The sequence below is a fragment of the Coenobita brevimanus genome, chromosome 40 (genome assembly GCF_032717465.1).
Source record: "Coenobita brevimanus isolate Jiangsu-jjx chromosome 40, ASM3271746v2, whole genome shotgun sequence".
NCBI lineage: Eukaryota > Metazoa > Arthropoda > Malacostraca > Decapoda > Coenobitidae > Coenobita > Coenobita brevimanus.
Genome location: NC_136993.1, coordinates 52082995 through 52110829, shown reverse-complemented (window position 1 = coordinate 52110829; position 27835 = coordinate 52082995). Strand labels below are relative to the sequence as shown.

The 27835-nt window shown below is 40.9% G+C and overlaps 1 protein-coding gene across 1 annotated transcript in view; it reads left to right on the top strand.

Moving 5' to 3' along the window:
- The window catches only part of LOC145397102 (glutamate receptor ionotropic, kainate 4-like), a 52977-nt gene extending 29032 nt beyond the window's left edge, over nucleotides 1-23945 (top strand). The window contains exons 3-9 of the mRNA XM_080270305.1: nucleotides 2764-2854; nucleotides 3142-3340; nucleotides 6984-7121; nucleotides 15651-15871; nucleotides 16410-16587; nucleotides 23140-23282; nucleotides 23760-23945. Of these exons, the coding sequence (XP_080126431.1) occupies nucleotides 2764-2854; nucleotides 3142-3340; nucleotides 6984-7121; nucleotides 15651-15871; nucleotides 16410-16587; nucleotides 23140-23282; nucleotides 23760-23945 (1156 nt within the window). The remainder of the gene's footprint in view (nucleotides 1-2763; nucleotides 2855-3141; nucleotides 3341-6983; nucleotides 7122-15650; nucleotides 15872-16409; nucleotides 16588-23139; nucleotides 23283-23759) is intronic.
- Nucleotides 23946-27835: the final 3890 nt, after the last annotated feature.

Sequence of the window (27835 nt, the reverse complement as noted above, 5' to 3'; positions counted from 1 at the left end):
ATGATGTCGATGTTGGAGACGCAAAGCCAATTAAATTGCCTCCTTACCGTGTGAACCCAGTGAAAGTTCCTCTCATCCAGAAGGAGCTTGGCTACCTGTTGGACCACAAGATGATTGAGCCCTGTCAGAGCGAGTGGAGTTCTCCTGTCACTCTAGTCCCTAAGCCAGGTGGGTCACAGAGGCTTTGCATCGACTACAGACGTGTTAATCAGATAACCAAAACAGACACTTACCCTCTCCCTCGTGTGGAAGATTGCATAGACAAGATCGGAAAGGCTAGGTACATAAGTAAGTTTGATTTGTTAAAGGGATACTGGCAAGTACCTATGACTTAACGTGCTAGGGAGATCTCATGTTTTGTAACACTAGGAAAGGCTTTTGCATGTTCGGTAATGCCATATCGTATGAAAAATGCACCAGCCACATTTCAGAAGCTCATGAATGTTGTAACAGACGGTTTGGCAGGGTGTGTTGTTTATATTGATGATGTATTAATCTTCAGTGACAACTGGAAAGATCACCTATGCCATGTCAGTAAATTTCTTGACCGTTTAGTTCATGCTAATCTTGTAGCTAATTTATTAAAGTGTGAGTTTGGTCAAGCTAAAGTTCAGTACCTTGGGTATGTAATTGGTGATGGACATGTTGCACCACCAGGAGCTAAGGTTCAGGTTATAAGTGATCTTCCCAGACCTAAAAGTAGGAAAGAGCTACAAAGATTTTTGGGAATGGTAGGTTATTACAGGAGATTTGTTCTTAACTTTTCTATTCTTGTATCACCACTTACAGACCTACTGAAAAAGGGAGTTGAATTTGTCTGGACCGATAACTGTGAATCCTCTTTCAACAAACTTAAAGCTATTCTATTAAGTCAGCCAGTGCTCGCTACTCCAAATTTTGCTAAGCCTTTTAAGATGGCTGTTGATGCAAGTGATACAGGAGCTGGGGCTGTTTTGCTGCAAGAGGATGATCAGGTATTGAACATCCTGTATCTTATTACAGTAAGAAGTTCACTCCACCTCAAAAGAACTACTCAACTATTGAGAAAGAGCTTTTGGCCTTGATTTTGGGTTTACAGCATTTTTCATTTTATTTGTGTTCTGGTTTTGACCCCATAGTCATTTATACCGATCATAACCCACTGAAATTCCTTAGTAAGTTTAAAGATAAAAATCAGAGATTGGCAAGATGGAGTCTACTTCTTCAGGAGTATTCATTAGACATACAACATGTCAAGGGGAAAGAAAATGTTATTGCAGATTGCTTATCTAGACTTTAGACAGATTGTTTAGAGTAATAAGAAATTTCCTTTGTAAATTTCTTTTTCTTTGTGGGGAGGTGTTACATAGCCTATGATTTCATCATCCTTTGTGTAATTTTGACGCACAGTTGCTGCATGTTTGATCACGAGCGTGTTCTGCCTCAGTCCCCCCCTTCTACCGTTATAGTAGAGTAAGTCGACATCTCTGTTATACTTTGCGGGATTGTCATCTCTTTGTCCCCATGGCTTCATTTGCGCGTCCTCATTACAAGTTGTATCAAGCTCTCCTGGCCCCTATATAATGAGCTCAGTCTCTGCATCATGGCCACTTAGATCTGCTCCTCATTTTGTTCACATCTCTGTCCTCCCCTGTACAGATATTATTATTGTGAGTGCTCAAGAAATCTCCAAACATCTAGCAGCTGTGTGTAATTTGAGTATAACTGTTATTGCATTTTTTCTTGTACTGTATAGCATAAGTTTAATTTGTAGGCCTAGTGAAGTTTTTGTGATTCGTGTGGGGTTCTTTATGTCAGTCATTTTTGATAATAGTTTGTATCTGTAATTATTTATCTGGCATTCACTGAGTATTATCTGGTATCTCATTTCATCAGGGCTGACTTAGATAAATTTACTCTTGCTAATTTCGTGTTAATAGAGGCTATTGCAGTTAACCATATATTTAACCTGTTTATTTGCCATTACATTATCCTTATGAGTTCTGAATGTTTTGTTGTTAGTTTGTGCATTAAACTTTAACTTGTAATTTTACCTAACTCTTTTGTTTTGAACCTGGAACTTTACGGGACAGTAGTGATTTTTAGCATTCTCACTTAAAGTGTACGTTATCTTCTCTGTTCCGTAACAATATATATATATATATATATATATATATATATATATATATATATATATATATATATATATATATATATATATATATATATATACCCGTGTGTGTGTGTGTGTGTGTGTAAGTTAGTCTAAAATTTTATGAGCAGCTCGAAATGAAGTTGTCCAAAGTTCTAGCTTCCTTTCTTTTTAGTTCCCTATGGAAGAGAGAGTTTTTCAGGCTCTGAGCTTGGCTTTCCGTCTGTTTGCACAAAAAAAGGCATAGGCTCTCAGAAATACCCCAGAAAATACATTCAGTCATATGCAACATTAATCGATGTTTAGGTCTTCAATTTCCTTTTCAGATTATACAGTCTCTACTCATAGTATTCATTCAATAATTTAATGTCAACTGTCACATCTTTGTATATTTTCATAATGAAAACAGTACGAGAGATAATTACATTGATTTCACGTATATAATATAATCAAAAACTTTGGCATTGTTCTGTGATCTATGGATACATGGCAGGTAATTGAATCAGTTCACATATAAGTATGATAATTAACCGGGAAGTATCTGTGCTTGAAATCGGAATCATTTCCAAAAAAAATTGCTTATTAGTGTAAGAATAAGATTTAGCTGACTGTAAATATTACATTCTCACCAGGTACACTTACGTACGACCCAGCGTGGGAACATTTGGAGTGAAGTTGCCAGATGGCTCCTGGAATGGAATGGTGGGCATGGTAATGAGAAAGGTAATGACTAGTGAAATAGAACTTATCAATGGAAAGGGTTGGTACATTTTTATTTTTTTTTTACATCGGGTAGAGATTACCAAAAATATTAACTTTAGTATCGTTTTGGTATCGCTTGCTCAGCAGATAAATATTTTTTTATACGGATAATATATAGCAAATGGACCCCCCCCCCTTTTCAGGGGGAAAGGGGGGCAAGCTGACACAAATACTGTAACCCTGGTAGTAGTTTATGTCTGACCGACTATTTTTATATAGTATTTCTGACTGGGTTCTACATGTTACAGGAAGTTGATTTCGCCCCTGGCCCCTTCGTACTGACTGCGGCACGAGCTGAAGTAATCCAGTACACTTGGATAGATGGCACAGCAGTAATGAAAGTGGTGGGGGCTGTGGGGCGACCCGAGGTGAATCCCTGGGGTTTCGTTCTGCCTCTGTCACCTCTTGCTTGGACCGGCATCATGGTGTGCATCATTGCCATACCCAGTATCCTGTTTCTTCTATCAACATTTGTTTCCTTCACTGCTGGCCAGAGTGAAATGAAATTTCTTGATTCATTTATTTTACTTCGTGTGTTACTGCAACAAGGCAAGATGGTCGCTGGAGAATATTATAATTAAGGCATAGGTTAAATAGGCATACAGTATAATATAAGCCTCTATCATTACTCAGATATTTCAGTTTCTGATTCCGTAAAATAACATATATATTATTACATGGGGTGTACACCACACACACACACACAAAGGAGGAGGAATTATAATATTAACAGAGAAAAATCATTAAGTCAAAGAAATGGAACTAGATATACCCTCACAAGTAGAACTGATTGCAGTAGAGATTATTACATCTGAAGGGAAATTAATTGTCACAAATTTATACATGCCACCCAGATCAAACACATGGTAAAGAGACGAATATGAAGATCTGGCAGAGAGTACAAATCACAGGTTAAGAGCATTGCTACATACAACAGAAGAGAAATCTGAGAGAATTATATTAACTGACGATTTCAATACAGATATAAATTGGAATATTCTAGATGTAAGAAGCCATGAAAGCTTTTGGGATCAAAAGCTCCTGGACCGTGTGCAGGAGTTTTTCCTAACATAACATGTAAAGGAAAACACCAGAAAAAGAGTACTTGATGATCCATCATTACTAGATATTATATTTACCAGGCAAGAAAATGATATTAACAATATAAAGTATCACCCTCCATTCGGCAAAAGCGGCCATGCAGTATTAAATTACAACTTCAGGATTGCATATGACATAGTTAATGGTAATGAAAGTTACAAAAAGAGCCTAAACTACAAAGAGGGGAACTACCATGACTTAAAGAAGTGCTTCCTAGAAACAGATTGGGAAAAGGAGCTTGGAGGACATTTAAATGTTATATATAGAAAATTCTGCGAACTTAATGAAATAGGAGTTCAAAATTACATCCCACAGCTCAAAGAAGCAGAAAAAGAAAATAAGGAAATAGTTTAATACAGAATGTAAAAGAAAAATAAGAAAATAGAGACTTGTTGCGGAATAGATACAGAAGACACAATAGTGTGAGGGCATATAATAACAATAAACAGGCAAGAAATAATTATACAAGGACAAGGAGAGAAGCCCAAAGACAGTTCGAGGAAGACATTATAAATAAAAGTAGTGATCAACCAAAGCCGTTTTACAACTACATCTGAAGCAAAACCAAAGTTAAAGATAAAATACAGTCCATTACGGACGAAGTGATCATCTATACACAAGAGAAGGATACTACTGAAGCACTAAATAAAAATTTCCAATCAGTTTTTACATAAGAAAAAATTTTTATGAGAGATGATATGGAACAAGCATGCCCACACATATTCCCAGATATACAAATATCAGATAAAGAAATACAAGAGTTAAGTATATTATACAAAGGAAAAACAAATGGTCCTGACGAAATCTCCGGTGCTACATGAATGTGCAAAAGGGTTAAGTAGACCAGTATATATAATATTCAATGAATCCTTGGATCAAAGTAAACTACCTGATGTTTGGAAGAAAGCAAACATTGTTCCCCTATTCAAGAAAGGTAATAGACAAAATCAACTCAACTACCAACTTGTATCACTAACCAGTGTTGTAAGATATTAGAAAAGCTGATAGGAAAAGTTTGGGAAACCATCTAGAAGAACATAAAATGATAAAAGAAAGGCAGTTTGGTTTTAGAACTTCAGAAACATTACAGAGAACAGAAGGATGGGTAGACAGTATCTCTCTACATTTCAAGAAAGCATTTGACAGAGTACCACACCAAAGACTTTTATGGAAACTGTAGGCCTACCATCATGGAGGAATCCAAGGCAACCTGTACCGTTGGATGCAATATTTTCTAAGAAAAAGGGAAATGAGAACAGTACTAAGGGGAAATTACTCATCATAGAGAGAACTGACCAGCGAAGTTCCACAGGGCTCAGTGCTGGCATCAATTATGTTTTTAGTGTATATACATGACATAGATAGTAACAATGGTAATGAAAGCTATCTAGTTATGTTTGCTGATGATGCAAAAATACAAAACTAATAGACGCCCGTAGAGAGCTACAAGAACTATTAAAACTAAATGAATGGAGAGATAAATGGCTAAGTTTGGTAAAAATGGAAAAAAGACCAGATTGGGATTATAAGTTAGGAAGTAAAACCCTACACCCATCAGAAAGAGAGAAGAACCTAGGAGTGATTATCAATAACAGACTATCTCCGGCTGACACATCAGTGAGAAGATACAGAACATGTATACACTGCTTGCTGATATGAGAATAGCATTCACATACATAAATGAAGACATACTGAGGAAGATTATAACATCATTCATCAGACCAACCCGGGAGCATGCATCAGTAGTCTTGAATCCTCTCAAGAAACACACAAATGAGATTAAAAAAGTTCAAAGGGCCGCTACAAGATGGGTACCAAGCTTAATGGATCTAAGCTACGAAGAAATACTAGCAAAACTGAATCTGGCAACACTACAGGAGAGAAGGAAAAGAGGAGACATGATTATGCTATATAAATGTGCCTCAGGGAAATAGAAAATAGACATAAATGAGTATATAATTTATGGGGAAGCATCAGCAAGAGGACACTGCAAAATAATGCATAAAATGAGAGGTGATAAAGATTTAAGGAAATTCAGTTTCCCTTATAGGGCAAATGATCAGTTAAATGTACTACCGAATGAAATAGTGTGCCAAACAATTCATAAATTTAAGGATATGTATGATAAAAATGATTTAATACACGGGAGAGTACGAGATGACTCATTCCTGTTAAGATACAATTACGCAAGAACAGTTAGGTAAGAACACACACAGGTTAAAGCTCAACTGATTGTATGTATATATATATATATATATATATATATATATATATATATATATAGAGAGAGAGAGAGAGAGAGAGAGAGAGAGAGAGAGAGAAATATCTCTCTTAAATGTCGGGACCAACTGCCTAACCCCGGGCTCCTACGCTCCTCATGGGCAATGTAGGATTGGGTGATGGATGAATATATATATATATATATATATATATATATATATATATATATATATATATATATATATATATATATATATATATATATATATATATATATATATATATATATATATATATATATATATATATAAATATATATATATATATATATATATATATATATATATATATATATATATATATATATATACACACACACACGCGCGAGGTGCTACCCAAAAACTCTGGAAATTTTTAAGCAGGGCAGAAACCGCCTGTCAGTAAGTGTGTGGATGCTATGTGGCAGTGCACACACCCTTTGTTTGTTAGTCAAGTAGTGTTGTGCAGGGTGGATGTGTCTGCTTCATGTGTGTGTGTGTGTGTGTGTGTGTGTTTATCGTTGTGTTCGTGTTAGTTTTTTAAATTTGTGAACTACAAAATGAAGGTTGTGAAAGAACAACAGGTGAGCATCAAGTTTAGTGTGAAACTTGGGAAGTACTCAGTAGAACCTTATAAAAAGTTAGAACAAGCATTTGATGACTGCTCTGGGGTTTACATAAACCTACGATTGACTTAAACATTTATAAACGGCCGAACGTCATGTCAACAGATGACAATGCACGTTCTGGTCACCCTGCCACCGGTTCAACTCTTGATAATGTGGCCAAAGTTCTTGCAATCATCCTCAAGGATCGCAGGAGGACCATGATACTCGTGACGCTGTTAACCTATGGTTTAGAACTTGCCAGTGCGTATTATCTGGCAACGTAAAGCGAAAATGTCCAGACATGTGGTGCACAATGAAATGGGTGGTCCGCCATGACAGTGCACCCGCACACATAGCCTTTGGTCTTCAGCAGTTTTGGTCTCAGAATATATGCCGATTGTCCCCCACCCTCAATTTTAACCACGTTTGACCAGACGCGGCAGCATGTGATTTTTCCTCTCTCTGAAGATGTAAAATTACAAATATATTATGTCTAACCCAATCAGAGAGTTCAGTTTTATGAAAAAGCTTTCTGTGTGAAGTTTGTGTAGAATGCATTAATATTTAGGGGTGGCTCAAAGGTCTCAAAAATCTGTCCTACATAGCACCCGTAGAGATGGCAAGTGTCCCCTCTGTATCACACACTCATTTGAGGAACAAAAAATAATTATCTGCTGTAAAAGCTTGTTATTTCATTGTAATCAACGTACAGAACAAACATATACAAACACTTTCGAAGGATAATCATGTGAATCGTTGTGTTACTGGCGTTTCATTCATGGCTTTTTTACCAGCAAGGTTGATTTTGGATGGTTTCTTCAAATGCACTTTCCTAAGCATCACTGTTGCTCTCCAATGTTGCTCTCTCCAACATGGTTTCCTTGTAAAGTTGTGACCGATGTTTCCCTCTCAACTGCAATTCTTGCTTTTCATCCTTTTTCTGCCATTGCTGAAGCATCAGCTTGTCAACTCCTCCCATAGAAACAGGCCGTCCCTAATTTCAATGAGTTTCGAGGAAGTCTTTACCTTCTTGATTATCGATAAGCTCCAATGCTTTTGCATGTGCCATGACAAAAAGTTCCTCGATCTTGGCTGAGAACGTGGGTTCATTGGATCTTTGGGTGTTAGTTTGTTGCCTCTTGTGTTTCTTCAGTTTTTTTCATTCAAAGAATAGCTTTTCAAGCTTCTTGATCGAGTCCAGTTGATGCTTGGTTGGGATCTGGTCTTAGACCAGAACACTTCAACTCACTGGATGATGTCAGTTGCTGCTGTTCGAACCTCCTCTCTGAGAACAAACATGATGACGATACAAAAAGTGGCCAAAGAGTTGCATCTCTGAAGGGAGTTTACTTCCTTCAATCCCTTCTATGGAGCAAACCAGAAAATCCTGGGACCGTCTTAGCATTACAGACAATCTGCAAACAAGCAAAGGAAGAGACGTTAAAAAATGTCATATGATGCAATATTAGTGTACTGTAGTATGTAGGTGAAATGAAATATTAGACATAATATCACACTCACTCACACAGTGACTCAAACACACAGACCTGTCACACATAACACCGAAGACCAGACTGTGAAGACCAGACTGTCACTGACATTCCATACAACTACGTACGTGAGAGACCACATTCGTAAGTAAATACCTGGATTATTAATTTTGACCCATGCTATTTGGTAATCGTCGATACCTATACACCACACTAATGGTGTGATATGTCAAGTCTGCTACAATTAGAAGTTCTTGAGCCATTTTAAATACCGTTAGATTTCCATCAAATTTCAATGAAAAAAAAGAAAGAAAGAAAATATATATATATATATATATATATATATATATATATATATATATATATATATATATATATATATATATATATATATATATATATATATATATATTCAGTTCATTTTTTCCTACAGTCGATATCCCCTCTGGCCTTGTTCTCACAAAACCACATATCTCTCCCTCTACCGAAATATCCCCATTTTGTTTTCCTGGTTACCATCTCCTCCAATGCTCACAAACTTCTGTACTAAGGGTGGCACCTGTTGTTATATGAAATCTGAATATGCAGGTGACACTTAAACTTCACTTCAACGAATTTCGATAACTTACTGTATAAACTTAATTATCTAATTAATACCGGTACTAAATATATCTGTGTAGTCCATTGCTCCCCCAGCGTATTTGACTCCATACCCACACAGTTGAGTAACCTTAACCTTGCCCTTAGCACTGAAATTTCCATTTTGGGTGATTTTAACATACATAATGTTGAACGGTTTTTGCATTCTGCCAGGATTGACAATGCTGGTCTACAGTGTGAGCTATTTGCAGAATCCTTTAATCTCACCCAGCTAGTAAAGTAAGCAACCAGATAACAAGTTAATCCTGACCATAATGACCATCTCTTGGATCTATTCCTGACAAATAATCCAGATCAGTACAGGATAGAGGTACTGTCACTACTTGGATCCTCTGACCACAATCTCATCAAAGCCACATTAGTTAGCCGACCAAACCTCCACATACTGAACCTGTCAGGGTGAGCCAATGGCACTTTGATAGGGCAAACTGGGATGGATTTAGAAATTATCTTGCTGACATTCCATGGCAATTTTTCTTCTCTCGTGATGTCAGTTCTATCCAGTCCCACATTAATGACATTAACTATGGTCGTACCATTCTAAAGTGGCGGTTTGGGTGGGGCACGAACCTCTGTACAGTGGTGCCACGTTTTCCATACTCGCGATGCCTCTCTCTCTCTCTCTCTCTCTCTCTCTCTCTCTCTCTCTCTCTCTCCTGGGGGTAGATCTGCGTCACCCTAGGGAATTTTGTTTCTTTTATGTCTTATAAACTTGTGCTTTCATTTCTTTGTATTGTTTTTTATTATATTATTGTTTTACATATGACGCCAGATGACCTCGGTGTTACGGCGCCTTTTCATTCAATCATTCTCGCCCTCCTTCCTTCCCTCCCTTCATCTTTCCCTCAGCTTGACAATGCACTCAACACTGCCCCTTGCCTGCCTTCTCTCTCTCTCTCTCTCTCTCTCTCTCTCTCTCTCTCTCTCTCCCTCCTGGGGGAGATGTGCGTCACCCTTGGGAATTTTGTTTCTTTTATGAGTGACTTATAAACTTGTGCTTTCATTTCTTTATTTTGTTTTTATTATATCTAATTGTTTAAAAATATTATTGTTTTACATATGGCGCCAGATGACCTCGTTGTTGTGGCGCCATGATTTGTTTTCATTCAATCACTCTCTCCCTCCTTCGTTCCCTCCCTTCCTCCATCTCGCACTCACCTGCACTCAACACTGCCCCTGGTCTGCCTCCCCCCCCCTCTCTCTCTTGTCTGTGGTATTTTAGGATACATTTTGGTTATTTTCTTTTACGTTATAATGTACATATTGTAAATCTGACTTTATTTCCACACCACCCAGGAGGTTAAAGTCTTGGCGCGTTTTTTTTAAGAGGTGTCCCCAAACAATTCTATTCCTCTATCCCTCACAGATGACCAGGTCGGACTGCGTGTGTGTGAGTGTTGCCGCTCACGAGGGTTTAATGTATATATTTTTTTTACGAAGAAACTGGCTTATTTTTGCTTATATTCCTGCACATTATCTTATAATCATAATTGTGACATTATTACCAACCCCAGAAATACGGTAACAGCCAATAAAAGTGACTATTTTTTTTTTAAGCAACACTGTAAAATAATTATGCCACGTTTCTGTATTGCCGTATAAATATTTTACGCATGATAAGTTTACTGTTCTTTCATATATTATAATACACACGTTACCAGTATATTCTTATGTGTTTATCTTATTGTGATGTCTATTACATATATCAGAGCCGTTCACTTAGCGGGTATGGAACACGTGGCACCACTGTACAGAGGTTCGTGCCCCACCCAAACCGCCACTTAAGTTTGGTACCACCATAGCTAGTATGGATTTATTCATACAGAGTAAACAGTTCACTAAAAGATCGAACTCTCCAAATTGGTTTGATAGCAATTGTGCCAGAGCCTGATTGATTGCGTGCTCATAGAAAGGTCGATGATTGGAATGGTTGCTGATACGAGGGCCATGAGAGGACGATGTGGAGGTCCGTCAGATCATATGATTGTGGTATGGAAGATCAAGCTGAGAGGAGTGAGGTGGATCATGAGAAAGAGGAGCAGTCAGGGAGAAAGACTGAATGTTGAGAAGCTGATAATCTAAGAAATGTCAGTTGATTACTGGACCAAAGTAGAGGAGGAGTTAGAATAACTGAATTGGAATGCAATGGCTCTGGAGAGCCTGTGAAATGCATATAGGGAATGTTTAGTTAGGAATGCTAAAGTGGTGTGTGGTGTGGCAAGAGTAACAACAAAGAAGAAAGGTACGGCATGGTGGAATGAGGAGGTTAAGAGAACAGTGGAGGAGAAGAGAAGTGGCTAAAGTGATTACAGAACAGGGGTTCAGTTAAAATAAGAACTGAATATGTTGAAAGCAAGAAGCACGTAAAGAGACTAGTCAAGAGGAAAAAGAAGGAGGTAAATGAGGATCTAGGAAGATAAATGAATGCGAACTACTCTGAAATTAAAAGTTATTCTGGGAAGAGGTGCGGAAACGTAGATGTGAATGCAGAAAGAAATGTGATGGTGTGAAGGATGTGGGTGGTAGATTATTAACCCATGGAGATGAAGTAAGGACCAGATGGAAAGAATATTTTGAAAGCCTGATGAATGGGAATAGAAAGAGAAGAGCGGCTGTAAACATGACTGGTTTTGAGGGTGTGCAGAGAAGGAATGCAGTACCAGGAGACCTGACACTCGCACAGGTGAAGAGTGCTGTGAAGTGGCTGAAAAATGGGAAAGCTTCTGGGGTAGAAGAGGTGTATGCAGGGATGCTTAAGTGTATTGGAGAGATTCGAATGAAGTGCTTGTTGAAGATATGTAAGAAGGCATGGATGAGTGAAGCTGTGCCTGCAGAGTGAAAGAAGGCTGTGATTGTACCTCTGTACAAAAATAAAGGTGAGCGAAGTGAGTGCAAGAATTATCGTGGCATAAGTTTACTGAGTATAGTAGGGAAGGTATATGGAAGAATTATTATAGAGAAAGTAAGAGAGATATCAGAAGTCCTAGTGAGTGAGGAACAGGGTGGCTTTAGGAGTGGCAGAGGATGTGTGGACCAAATATTTGCAGTGAGACAGTAGAGAAGGCTTGTGAGAAGGACCTTAAGGTGTATATGGCATTCGTGGGTCTGGAAAAAGTATATGACAAAGTAGACAGAGAAGGATTGTGGAAAGTTTTGCACATGTACGGTGTAGAGGGTAAAGTGCTAGGTGCCGTCAAGAGTTTTTATGATGGTAGTGAAGTATGTATAAGGGTTAATGGGCATCTAAGAGAATGGTTCACGATCGGTGTGGGCGTGTGACAAGGTTGTGTGATGTCCCCATGGTTGTTCAATATCTATATGTGGATGGGGTGATGGAAGAAGTAAAAACAAGGGTAATGGATAGAGGGATGGCATTGGTAATGAATGGTGATGGATGGAATATCTCAAATTTGTTGTATGCTGATGATGCAGTACTGCTTGCAAGTACCGGACAAGAACGTTGTAGGCTAGGGCTGAGTTTTGCTGATGTCTGTAAGCGCCGTGCCTTGAGAGTAAATGTAGAAAACAGTAAAGTGATGGTTATTGAGAGAGAAGGTGAATCCCAGTGCGATGTAACAGTGAATGGAGAGAGATTGGAATTGGTGACAATTCAAAATACCTGGGTACAGTGATAGAAAAGAGAGGAAAATGTGCAAAAGAAGTGGAAAGTAGAGTGACACAAGGAAGAAAAGTAGCTGGTGCAATGAAGGCCTTGATATGAAACAGAGGCTTGAGTGTTGCAGCTGCACGAGGCTTACATGAACAAGTGTTAGTGCCAACTCTAACATATGGATGTGAGACTGTGGTGTGGCATGAAAATGAGAAGTCAAGAGTAAGAGCAATGGAGATGGAACTGCTGAGGAATGTATGTGGAGTACAGAGGGTGGATAAGATACGAAATAATGTGATTCGTGAAAGATGCAGAGTGAGGTATTTGGTGGACACTAGAATCGAAAAGAGTGTACTGAGATGGTATGGTCATGTGGAGAGAATGGATAACAATAGAGTGGTGAAAAAGGTATAGCTGAGCGAATTTGAAGGCGGGAGGAGGCGAGGTAGGCCAAGGAGAAGGTGGAGAGATATGGTGGATGAATGTGTGAGGAAGAGAGGTATGGAAATTGGTGAGGCTAGGGAACTGACACTAGATCGAGCTGGCTGGATGAATGGCATGAGAAGTGCATGATCAGGGATTTTGGCACCCAGTTTTAACATGGCAGCATCTGGATTGACTATCGGATACGATTATATGAAGCTACACAACGTGGTGAATGTTTTTGGCGTATACAATTCAGCCAGGATTCTCGGGGCTTTAATGATGAGTGAATGGAAGCGTGGCCCATTGGATTGGGCAAATTTGGGCTGTGTGGACATTGCTACTCCTCACGCTGCCCTAGGGTGGGAATGGAGGTCCAGATGACGATGATGATTATATATATATATATATATATATATATATATATATATATATATATATATATATATATATATATATATATATATATATATATATATATATGAAGGCCCTCCACATTCAAGGAATCGACTTTCGCTGGGTTCAAAGATTCACAGATTGCCTATGTGAGAAGCCAAGATATCGTTCGCGGCCTCAAAGTGTCATAGTGCCGACGATCACGGGTCATTTTGCGCCAAAACAGGCCAGGACCAAACCACTGTGCATTTCTGTCTCTCCCTCAGTCTGTGTCCTGCCAGTGTCTTGGTCATTTTGCTGCCTCAATTTGTGATATTTTATGCTGCTTTCAGGTCCCAGATATGGTTTATTAGTAACAACAGGTGCACACTTGCTCACAAGGGGTGATTTGTGACTGTAAAAGCATCTGGGGGGGGGGTGCACCAATCATTCGCAGAAAATCCGCATTCGTGGGGGTCTGTATCTCCTAACCCCTCTGAATGTGGAAAGCCAACTGTATATCCGTATATATATATACATATATATATATATATATATATATATATATATATATATATATATATATATATATATATATACATAGATATGTGTCCGGCCACCCGACTAAGACTTTCCCAACCGCCACCACCATCGATCATAGACAGCAAGCCACGAGTACATGTTCAGTGACAGCATCTGTCCACCTCTCAACTGAACGGCAAAGTACCCCAGACATTGTGAGTTATGTTTCCGAATGGCCACTCAGCGCTGGCGTCTAACAGATCGCAAGTCACGAGTAAATGTACGGTAAAGAGACTTGTGAAGAGGGGTTAAGCCAGTGGGATCAAGAGTAGGCTATATATTTTTCATGTAATACCCCTTTTACATTCGACCAAGGTTACCCTAACCCAATTTTCCCCATAGTAAGTTATCTTCACCAATCACGCTTTACCCAACAACGGTGGTATGCAGGTACTTAATCCCAGTCGTTGCCGGTGGAGTCAGAGAGAGAGAGAGAGAGAGAGAGAGAGAGAGAGAGATGGATAGATTGACTGATTGACTGATAGATTGATAGATAGATAGACATAGATATTTTTATATGCACATATAATTACATAAATTGAGAGAGAGAGAGAGAGAGAGAGAGAGAGAGAGAGAGAGAGAGAGAGAGAGGTGGATATATACTGTAGATAGATAAAAATACAGACAGATAGGTAGATTGATAGATATACATATATATATTTATCTGTACATATATATACATAAATGTTTGTATATGCACATATAAATGCCTATATATATATATATATATATATATATATATATATATATATATATATATATATATATATATATATATAAAATAGGTGGGGGCGCTCACCATCCACTCACTCGATGTAGTGCTGCTCTCGGGTGTCTGCCCTTTCCTCTCCATCCTTCTTTCCTTCCATTCTCTTCTGTCTTTCTTTCCTTCATTTTTTCCTTGTCCTTCTGCCTACGAGTGACTTTACACTCCCTCTTCTGTCTTTCTTTCCTTCATTCTTTCCACTTCCTTCAGCCTGTGGGTGACTCTACACTTAGTGACAAGCCAAATGGTTTCCTGTGCACCAGGAAACCATTCACTACGCTGGGTGGTAACCATATAACCAAATTTTGGCGCCTGGTGGTTTAGTGGGTTATTATTGCGCTCTAATCGGATTGAGATTTTGAAGGTTTATATCCAAGGGATGGTTGGGGTTGATTGCTCATGTAATGCCACTCAGGGATGAGTGATGCTGGTCACTCATCTTTAATGTCGGGATCAACTGCCTAGCCCTGGCCTCCTACGCTCCTCATGGGGCAATGTAGGATTGGATGATAGATGGATATATCTATATCTATATCTATCTGTATATATATATATATATATATATATATATATATATATATATATATATATATATATATATATATATATATATATACACAGTATATTGTCCGTTTGTCCACGAAAAGTAGTGCACCAAGCATAACACTTTAGCAGATACCAGTGCAGTCATACCCATTAAGCTTATTGACTGACTATTGACAAAAAATAAAGTGGTCACATCTCTCTTTTGTACTAAGAATAGTTATTCACTTTCTTGTTGTTGTGAAAAAGAAAAGAAAAGGTATCTTTGCGGCATTTTTTTTTTTTACTCCACTGTAATGAAGAATCGATATATCAATCAAAAATTCTTTTGTATTTTTCAGATTTATTTATGAAACACGGTTCTTGGTGGTGGGAGCGTGTTGCAGTGGGTGTGTGGATGCTGACGGCGCTTGTGCTGACGCGGAGCTACGCCGGCAACCTCATATCCCTGCTAGCAGTCAGATACATCCCTCAGCCATACCAGACTCTCAGGGACGTGCTCGATGACCCAGGCGTTACTATGATCTGGCAGAAGAATTCAGCTAATGAGCAGTATCTCAGGGTACCGATAACAGTTTCAATCTGTTCAGTACTCTAATATCGACATGCTGTTAGGTGCAAGATCCTCAATGAAAGGGTGGATTTCAAAACACGAGAGTAAGATCTAACAAAGGGCCTCAAGAAGGGTGCCTTTGGGAATTATGGGGGATCTAGGAGTAATGCATAGGGCCTTTTCCAAAACACGAGGATTACACTTGGCACATCGAGTCTCATGGTATAAGCTGTCTTGTAGTGCTAGACACATGATAGCTAGCATATGGGCTAATCAGTCCAGTCACTCATTAACACTGTAATTCAGTCACTGAATAACTAAATGACATTAGTATTTGCAGGTCAGTGTTAGGAAGGAGCAGACAAAAATGTTAACAAATATCAGGATTAGAAATATTACTGTTTATGCTCCATGCCCCAAACTTGGAGCCAAGAAAGGAATTAAAACAGAAAGAACCAGCAGTGGCTCAGCCACAAGTATAAAATTATGTTGTTGGAATTTACTTCATAATTACCATTAAATGAAATTTTTCTGATATATTTTCCAGACAGTCAAAGACGGATTGTTCCGAGAAGTGGCTCAAACGGAGGAGGATGGAAGACTGATATTCCGATTTTACTACGAGTTCTCGAGCAGTCTAAGGCTTGTGGAGAAAGGTGACCATGTTATCATCGATAATGATATAGATTTAACGAATCTAATTACTGAAGATTATTCCCAAACTGGTAAGTATTTCACTTATCTAACTATAAGTGTGCTTGTCTCCCTTAATTATATTTATATGTAAGTGAAAAAAATGTCAGTGTATCAGATTTTACATTATCTAACTAAAGCAGCACATTATATGGCATAAAACATGCGGATAGCAATTAATTTGCATTAAATAAATAAAATTGTTTCGGTATGTGATCAACAATTCGATGGTTCTCGAAATATGCAGCCATATTCTGCATGAAAATTATTATCTTCGCATCGTTAGATGCAGCTGCCAATAATGCTTCTTTTGTTTAGGCAGATGCTGAAACTACAAACCACAAAAGTTGATTTCTCCCAAAAAGTTGAACGGAATAATACAAAAATTAAGATCCTTTAACTTTGAGAAGCTGGATTCTTAGCACCTTACCTTATATCTATAAAGACGGTCATGTCAATATATAACATACAGACTAAAGAAAAGAAAAATGGCCCAACTAACAGTCATGAATCTTGATTTCCAGAAATTTAGATGCATACTAAGACTACATAAACAATGTAATTCAGAATTCTAATCCGGCAGTAATGCATTATTCAATGGCTTTCGTACTGTTGTGTAAAACTAACCAAATATGCTATGATTATATTTGTTATATGCATAGTCCATAATTGTATTAATGATAGTTTGTAATACTGTTCATCACAGATTTTTAAACAATGTTCAATACTGAAGTTATAAGAAATTTATTAACCCGCGGCATCCCATCGACGTGAATTAATGTCCACACGTTTGTCACTGCCAATCCTGTCGACATACATAAACACGAATCAATTGCAAGGTCCCAAATTTGCAAAATTTTCAATTTTCGCGAGTGATTTTTGGTACGTATACACGGGACACCTTCTTCTACAAGATGCCAGGCAGAGACAATGCCTTACTCAGCATGACCTCCCCTCTCCCGTGCATGCCATTGTCTCAGCAATTCACCTGTTATCAGTGACCTGGCCAGTATAGCCATGTCATACCACGGTACGAATTTCAGGGCCAGAGTGATTCCCCAATCAATGACAATGTGGAGGACAAACTTTACATAGCATTAGAGGAAGAAACAGTCAGAAATGATGATCAGGTAATGTGGCAAATAAAGGTCAGGTATGGTGATGAGTTAGTGAGTGAAACAATGCTTATAATGCCTATATTACTGTTTGAAAACCAATATACTCTCGTACAACAAATAAATTCGTACCAAGTATATAAATAAATACCTTTTATGATTGGTGTGAAATACTTACCATCCCACAGAACTCGTTTTCTTTGGTGCCAGCCTGTTAGAAAACCCAGTAAGGTAAGGAGGTACTGCTACCTAGATCGAGTATTTTAAACCTCAGGTGAACGATTTCTCTATGAATTTTCGATGTTTCTCACCAAAAGTGGAGGTTTGAGCCAAAAAAATTTTTTTCCAAAAAATGGTTGGGATTAGGGGGGTTCAGTGGTGGAAAAGTGGTCGGGATGGGGCGGGTTAATGAAGGTGAGATGTCATGTCTTTAAAAAATTGTTAGTAATGGAAATTATTAAAAGAAATGTGAAATTTCATTGATTATGTTTGATAGTGCAATCATTAAACATGTGTGAATGTATGATTTCCATAGATGACAGAAGTTTTGGGTAGAAGGAAAGCACACACTAACACGCCATAGCTGAACTGAGAGAGATAGCAAAAGGTTTTTGTATCATAGTTATACTCACTGTCAGGGATGTATGTTATTTTACAACTTTACTGACTTGGACTATGGCAGCCTGGCAATATTGATTAGTTGATTGACTGAATATAATTGAAATCTGGTGGCGCAACCACCAGGATCATATGCCACTGGACAAGGTAAAAGATGCCCGAAAAAAAAAGGTCATATTCAAAATAGTGTTAATATCCGTTAGTAGAAATAAAACGCTGAAAATAAGAAAAGTATGATACATCAAAAGTGGAACAAGGCCCGGCTACTAAAGAAAATTAAAAACATCAGCAAAATCGCCGGAGGTTCCCCCAAGAATCGAGGACAGACAGCAGGCACCATTTGCCCCCTTATGCCCACGGAGGAATCTCTAACGTAGGTTCCCCAGACTTGGACACTCGACCAGCAAGTGACTGACAGTATGGGGAACAAGGCAATCATCACAGTATGGTTCAGTCCCACCACTCATCAGGAACCTATGTGTAAGCTGAGAGTGTCCAGTGCAAAGCATGGCAAGAGCCACCTCCAGCCACAGAGGCATGGAGGGGAGAACCCTTGACACAACCACTCTCTGAAAAATTTCTTTTAGCTTATTATGAACAACACCATCCCACTGTCTCTGCCAACACATACAAATCGTGTACAGCAGGAAGTGGGTAGTTGGTTGGGGACTGTCGAGGAGACGTAGCATTAGCTAATGTATCTGCACTCTTATTGCCCACCACACCAACATGTGCAGAAACCCAACAGAATTCTACATGACGTCCATGATGACCAAAAAGAAATAGCCACTCAAAAATTGATAAAAGCAATGGATGGGATTCATTAAAAAACTCCTGTGCAGAGGGAGCTCTACAGGAGTCACCAAAAAACACAAAAATAGATTGGGGGAGAGTAAAAATTATTTTGAGAGCACATAAACTCACTATCAGCTCCGCCATATACACTTAAGCAATACCAGGAAGGCTACCGCCCCTAGTAAAGGAAGGGAAGACAACACCAAACCCAACTTCAGTGTTAGTCTTAGACCCGTCAGTGTAGAACCCTCATGAGTGGAGGCATGAGTCAAAAAGAGGGAGAGGAACACCTGAGAAGGAAGTGAGCCTTTTTTACCAACAACAGACCTACAAAATGTCACACGAGCGAGTAGCCAAAAACCCACCATTGGGATCCGATGTGGGCAAACTACCAGTCTCGGAACAGAGAGGGTTAACCTAACAGACCGGGTCCTGTAACCAAAGGGTTTCGGGAAACTTGGACGGAGGTCATAAAAGGAGTATCATGAATCCTGGGAGATGATGGCACAAGAAATTGAGTCCAGGATGCAATGAAGACGATAACAACACCTCATCATCAATGGCTGCCATTGCAAATCCAAGAGGAGTACACCAGCATCCACCAACAAACATGAAATCGGGAATGAACTGAATGCCCCAGTTGCCAGACATACACCAGCATAATGCACAGAATTTAACAATCGGAGATGGGCATCTGTTGCAGAGGAGTAGACCTCACACCCATATTGAAATTTAAGAAGAATAAGGAACCTATGCAAGAGGAGGAGGGTTTGACAGTGAGCACCCTCAAGGGGTATGAGCCAAAACCCTCAAAAGTCTCAAAGCTTTGAGACAAGTCTCATTAGCAGAATGAATATGAGGAAACCAGGTCAATCGTCTATCAAATAGAAGACCCAGAAACCGCATCTCTTCCACAAGGATATTCTCCTACCATAGAGATACAAGTCAGGGTCTAGGTGAACTCCCCAGTGATGATAAAAATGCATGGGCACTGTTTTTGTCAAAGAAAAACGGAAGCCGAGAGACTCTGCCCAGTCAAAAATTCTATTAAGAGCCAGCTGCAACTTCCCCTCTATCAGGGACATTCTCGTTACAGTTAAGGAAACTGAGAGGTCATCGACATAGAATTAACCTTGTACACCATCAGCAAGTACTCTGATTACACTGTTGATGGCCACAACAAAGAGAGTATCACTAAGGACACTTCCCTGTGGTACTCCCTCTTCTTGTGCACGGGCATTAGAAAGCACTCTTCCCACTTGGACCCTTAAAAAATGGTTAGATGAAAACTGTTGAATATAAATAGGGAAGCGCCCATGATGACCAAACTTATGAAGAGAAAGTAAAATGCCATGACACCAGGCAGTGTCATATGCCTTCTTCAGATCGAGGAAGACCATGACCTGGTGTTGGTCAGTGGAGAAAGCTTCACCGGTAGAAGATTCCAAGTACAGTAGCGTATCAAAAGTAGATCGCATTTTTCAAAAACCATACTAGGCACGGGATAAGAAGTCACCAAATTTCCCAAAACCATACAAGCCTAACACTGACCATCTTTTACAGAACTTTACATGTACAAGAACTCAGAGAAATAGGCCAGTAAGTCATCGCCTGTAGGTAGTCCTTACCTGGTTTGAGGATGGGGATGGCTACAGCAACACCCCAACAAGCCAGATACTCACCAGAACACCAGATCTTATTAACCTGCCCCGTCCCGGAGACGTGAATTCACGTCCTCACAAGATGTGCACTCATATCCCGGAGACGTAAATTAATGAGGCAACATTGCAAGGTCCCTAATTTGCACAATTTTCAATTTTCGCGGGTGATTTTTGGCACGTATACACAGGACACCTTCCTCTACAAGATGCCAGGCAGGGACAATGCCTTACCTAGCATGACCTCCTCCCCCCCCCTGCATGCCCTTTTCTCAGCAATTCACCTGTTATCAGTGACCTGGCCAGTAAAGCCATGTCATGCCACGGTACGAAATTCAGGGCCAGAGTGATTCCCCAATCGATGACAATGTGGAGGACAAACATTAGAGGAAGAAACAGTCAGAAATGATGATCAGGTAATGTGGCAAAAAAAGGTCAGGAATGGTGATGTGTTAGTGAGTGAAACAATGCTTATAATGCCTATATTACCGTTTGAAAACCAATATACTCTCGTACTACATATAAATTCGTACCAAATAAATAAATAAATACCGTTTATGAGTGGTGTGGAATAGTTATCCTCCCATAGAACTCGTTTTCTTTGCATCCAGCCTGATAGAAAACCCTGTAATGTAGGAGGTACTGCTACCTGGATCGAGTATTTTAAACCTCAGGTGAGCAATTTCTCTATGAATTTTCTATGTTTCTCACCAAAAGTGGAGGTTTGAGCCCCCCCAAAAAAGGTCCAAAAATGTCGGGACTAGGGCGTACCACTGCCCAGAAAACGTCGGGATGGGAGGGGGGTTAAATAATGAAAGCAGAAACCAAAGGGACTCATCAGACAGGTAAAAAGGCATTATCATCACAACCAGGAGAGGAATCATGGCACGAAGACAGAGCTGCCTGGAAATAGAAAGGGGAACATTATAAGACTCTCCCCCAAAAGAGGCAAAACTGATACCACGAGACTCTAGACACTGACAGTGGCAAGCCGAAGGCGAATCTGCATTCTTCTGTGACACACTGGCAAAATGATCAACAAACAACTCTGCAACAGTGAAAGGATCAGCCACAGTTCCACCTGATGTAGATAAAACAGGAGGGAAGGGAACAGTATATTATCCTGAAATTTTCTTTACCTGGTTCCACACCTGAGTGAAGGAAGTCCTCGAATTGATGGAGGAAACATAACCCTTCCAGAATGAACACCTGGCCTCCTTTAAAACCCACCTCATATGAGCTCATGCCCTCTGATAAGCCACCAAATACTGAGGATCCCCACGGTGACAACGAAATCGAGAGAAGACGACTCGTTTGGCGCTCCCTGCAGAACTGCATTCAGAGCTCCACCAAGGAACTCGATGTTTTGGATATTGACCCCCTCATTCTTGGAATAGATAATAGGGCTGCTGAGTGCAACATGTCAGTAAATTATAACACCACCTCAGTAAGACAGCGAAACTCAATGACAGCAAGGGAAATGGAAAATAAATCCATGAAACTTGGCCAGTCAACCTTATCCAGAAGCCAGCAAGGAAGATGAGGCTGAGGTCCACCTGCACTAGTAGTTAAGAGTAATGGAAAATGGTCACTGCCATTCAGGTCTGGCAATATCCCAGGTAAAATCTAAAGCAGCATCAGCTGATTGTAAGGTTAAATCAGTGGCAGTAAAAGTTCCTGTCTGGCTATGGAAATAAGTAATTTTATCGGAGCTGAAAATTCCCAAATCCTCATCTTCCACAAAAGAGGCCAGCATAACACCCCGATGGTTGGGCTCACTGCTTCCCCATAGCGCATGGTGCCCATTCATATCTCATAGTTACAGAAAGGGAGATGGAAGGCCACAAATAAGGTTTCCCAGATCTGCCCCTTAACAGTGGCACTAGGAGGAAGATAAAGACTGCACACTGTATACTGCCGACGTAAAAACGTTTGGACAACAACAGCTTGCAGGGGAGTGGAGATTTCCAGATAACTGTATGGAATATCCTGGTGAAGGAAGATAGCAGCACTTCCATGACAATCTTGGTCCGACACAAGATCAGAATAAAAGGCATGGTACCTAGATGGACTAGAAGGAACGACATTACCTACCATGGTCTCCCGGATGCACATGCACAGAGGGGTAAATTGAGAAACAAGATGACACAGTTATTCATAGTTAGCACGAACAGTAAACCCTGACAATTCCACTGGATGATAGAACCCATAATGGAGGGATGACAATAATTAAGTGTGGGACTGTACACCTCCTGACAAGTGAGTGGGTTTGGATTGATGCTTAGGAAGGCCCTTGGGAAGAGACTCCTCAGCACCTGGAACCCGCACCCTACGTCGAACATCCAAGGCAAATGTGAGGATGATGAGGAGGAAAGTTTTACAACATTCTTCCTCTTAGGTGGAATAACACTTGGCTTGGAAAGTGGCTTGGAAATTGGCTTGGAGGCCACCCTGGATGATGTAAGATGGCCAGTGCCAACAACAGAATCCCCAGAGGTGGAAAGAGAGTCAACAGGATTAGAGCCCTGTGAGGATGACATTGTATGTTTCAGAACTGAAGCACCAATGGTCTGTCTATCACCATCCCCAGATGGGGACATGACCACAGGCGAACCATCAGCTGCAACTCCACCTGGCTAGACCCCTCAACTTCCGCAGGAGAGGGAACAGGAGAGAGGTCGACACAAGGTTCGACAATGGAGACCGATTCATCAGGTGGAGCTTCCACCCAGCTAGACCTCTCAGCCTCCAGAGCAGGGGGAACAGGAGAGAGGTCGATGCAAGGGTTGACAACAGAGACCTTAGGTAGCCGGTCTTCAGGCTCAGAGGACTCTGAAGAACTATGGTGACGTTTGCCGGATATAGGCATACTGGACAAGGCCGGAGAAGGGGTCACATTAACGTATACATCTGCCACCACCACAGAAGTGCACAAACCGTCAGCCACCAAAGTGGGAGAGGAAGCAGTCAGAGTAGTGATTGGGTGAACATCAGTTTAACAAACAATACGATCCACAGGGACACCATCCGGCAAAGCACCAGGTGATGGAGTGGGCACTGGATTGGGTTGAGGCCATCTCTGAGACACAGTGTGGTGTACTGGACAGAAAGGACAGCAGCACGAGTAACTCCAGGCTGGAAGAGGCAGATTTGGGCCCTCTTCTTAGCCTCAGGAAACGAAATATTCTCAAGTGTTCAAATTGACAAAATCTCCTTTTCCAGGCAGTAGCAAGGACAGTTTTTAGAAAATATAGTATGAGGACCCCCAAAGTGATAGCATTTAATGGGTTCTGGACAGTCTCTTGCATGACTTGGTCTGCCACAGGAGGTACAGACACCAAGAAGGCCAGCCTGTGCACGGTGGCAAAATCAGCTAACATGTCCATACCCCTGGCAGTGGAAGCAGCACTTTGGGGTTGGCATGTATGGCTTCACAGGACGCAATAGCCATTCCAATTTCACAGATGTATGCAACATCAACTTGTCAAAAGTCAAAAACAAGGTTGGAGTTCAGGTCAAAAATTCTTTGATCTTTTTCTGAAGGTGCCCAACCATCACCACACCAGATGACCACGGTTCCTCCAACAGCCTTACCTCTGAGTATTGCAGGAGGTCACGGGAAACTATGACACCCTTACAGTGGTTAAAACTCCCATGAGGAATACATGAAATGGCTGCATAAGAGACAGAGGTCAGAACTAGTAAACAGAAGCTCTCCTCAGGGAAGGACACTTCATTAAGTATGCTGCCATCACCCTGGGAAGAGATCTTAAGCTCCCTTCCACAGGCTGACACAATGGCACAGTGTAATGCAAAAATATCAATATCAAGCACTGATCCTTCCATGGAGGGTTTGAAGACTAGATATTTGGCATGTGGTGCCAGCACTGTTTCATTTGCTCTCAACCCCGGAGCCACACCAGACCAACCTGAATGCCCTCCAGTCCCAACTGAATGCTGGGGAAGAGGAGGATACTCACCAGGGGCCTGGTAAGGTTCCAGAGTTGCAATACAAGAGTGGCCAAGGACAGAGTCAGAGTTGTCAACTGAATGGTTTTTAACCTGAGGCGTCGACGTATGGATACGTTGCAACATTTTGCATTTGCCAGTCCCGACGATGTACTGGTACGTTTCGCAATTGCAAGGTTCACAATTTGCACAATTTTCAATTTTCGCGCGTGATTTTTCGTATGTATACACGGGACACCTTCCTCTATTCCTCTACAAGATGCCAAGCAGGGACAATTCCTTACACCGCATAACCTCCCCCCCCCCTGCACGCCATTGTCTTCGCAGTTCACCTGTTACCAGTGACCTGGCCAATAAAGACATTCAGGGCCAGAGTGATTCCCCGATCGATGACAATGTGGAGGACAAAGTTTACCTAGCATTAGAGGAAGAAACAGTCAGAAATGATGATCAGGTAATGTGGCAAGAAAAGGTCAGGTATGGTGATGAGTTAGTGAGTGAAACAATGCTTATAATGCCTATATTACTGTTTGAAAACCAATATACTCTCGTACTACATATAAATTCGTACCAAGTAAATAAATAAATACCATTTATGAGTGGTGTGAAATAGTTACCCTCCCATAGAACTCGTTTTCTTTGGTGCCAGCCTGTTAGAAAGCCCAGTAAGGTAAGGAGGTACTGCTACCTGGATCGAGTATTTTAAACCTAAGGTGAGCAATTTCTCTATGAATTTTCGATGTTTCTCACCAAAAGCGGAGGTTTTAGCCCCCCCAAAAAATTCCGAAAATACCTCGGGATTTGGAGGTGTCGGAGGTGCAAAATAGCTCGGGACGTGATGGGTTAAAATATGCCATAATAATACCAAAAACACTTCATTCCACCACCCTTCCACCCACCATGAAGCCCAACTAGGGTAGGTCTTATGCCAGGGACAACACTAATGGCAACCCCGGAGGTATCAAGGGAGTATACGTGAGTAACCACTGGGGAACCTGGACAAGGGTGACGCCAGGACAATAGGAACCACCAGGCTCCACAGTGACCACTTGACCTTAGCCAATGCATGACAAGCCGATTGACCTGATTTGGCCCATCCAGGCCGCCCGTCTAGCTGGAGTACAGGACCAAAGAGGTGTATTGCTAGCTTCAGGGTGCATCGTGCAGCATCAATCAACCCCCAGGACTCCCGGCTCCCAGCATTACAGGACGCCACACACGGCAAACATGTGGCGAGGCAACAGTCCCACACTAGATGACAAATAGGCCGTGACTAACATCACCAGCAGGCCTCCTTCACCAGTGATGTAGGGGGTGCTTGGTCCACGAGGCCCACTGATGCCAAACCCTGCATAGGTAGGCACACCTCCAGAGTGATGGCACTGCCAGCCATGCTTCAAGCTCTGCCACCACATCAAGGTGACCCTCCCTCCTCAGCAGGGAGCCTAGTAATAGCTTTCTTGATCTGGGTTACGGCAACCAAGCCTCAGGTCGTATTACACTCCAAGCCACTTGGGCCCCCAGCAAAAGACTTTGTCTAGCTTTTAATCATTCAGTAAAGTTAATAAGTAAAAGAGTAAATTTCATCATTCTGTGCTCCATACTGGTGGAAGAGTTGCCAGGGAGTGGTTTATATTTCAAAATTTGAATGACTTATTTTTTTTTTTAACCCTCAGTTTCTTTTTCTTGGAGTTGATCAATAAGTGTTTGTACTACAATGTTGGCTGGAGGCAGACATCCTTTCTGATGAGATCTCTCCATCATGCTTGATCCCCTAGTGTACAGCCACTGTATCTCCATTCCTTCAGAGCGAATCTCTCTCTCTCTCTCTCAGGCCCCTCCCACACGAGCGGGCAGTGCCCGATGGGCAAACATTGATACCAAATCACATTCCAACTCACACATTTAGAAGGTGGCTGGCGGGAACGAGCATAGATGACGTCATAAGCAGGGAACCCACTGGCAAACTATCTATAACACCCTTGACCGTTGTTGAGGCAATGCTTGCCGTGTGGACAAAACAAGTGTGCCTGGTAGTGACCAACGGCCGCCAGAAACTGCTCGATCTGGTAACACTGCTAAAGAAGCAAGGGATATACGCTCAGTGGGCAGTGCCCGTCAGGCATTGCCCGCTCGTGTGGATGGGGCATTAGAAATGCCCAACTAACATCTAAGCATCTTTGTCCACTTTTACAGTCTCTCTTCCCTTCTTGTTAAAGCTCATATTTCTGCTTCGTAGGTCAACGTTGATTTGATTGCTTGATATATAATAATTTTTAATTATCTTGGTATACGCCCATCATATTTTACTGCCCATTCCTTCCCCTATAGTCTCCCAGTTGCCTACCTCTTTCAGTTATCTCCGGCTAACTATCTTCTGCCACCATCACAAATTCCAAGTACTTGAATTTGTACACTTGCCTCACTTCTGCTTTGTTATAATCCACTATTCGTGTCCGATCACCTCATTCCTAATGACTCACGAGTACCTCGGTCTTACGTATCATGTCACTTTGGGCCCCAGCTACCATCACCTGTAACTCCTTCCCTTTATCATCATCATCGTCATCATCATCCAGACCTCCTTTCCCACCCTGGGACAGGGTGAGGAGTACCTGTGTTCAGACAGGCCAAATTTGCCCAATCCAATGGGCCACGCTTCCATTCACTCATCATTCAAGCCCACGGAATCTTGGCTTTATCGGATATGCCAAAAACATTCATCACATTCTGTAGTTTCACATAAACGTATCCGACAGTGTCAATCCGGACGCTGCCACGTTAAAAAGGGGTGCCAAATCCCGGATCATACAATTCTCCTCAACCTCTCTTTCTCACACACTCATCCACCATTATCTCTCCAACTTCTACTTGGCCTACCTCGCCTCCTCCCTCCTTCAAATTCACTTAGATATACCTTTTTCACCACTCTATTGTTATCCATTCTCTCCACATGACCATACTATCTCAGTACACTCTCTTCGATTCTGGTGTCCACCACGAATCACATTCTTTTGTATCCTATCCACCCACTGTACTCCACATACATTCCTCAGCAGTCCCATCTCCACTGCATTTACTCTGGACTTTTCATTTTCATGCCACACCATAGTTTCACTTCCATA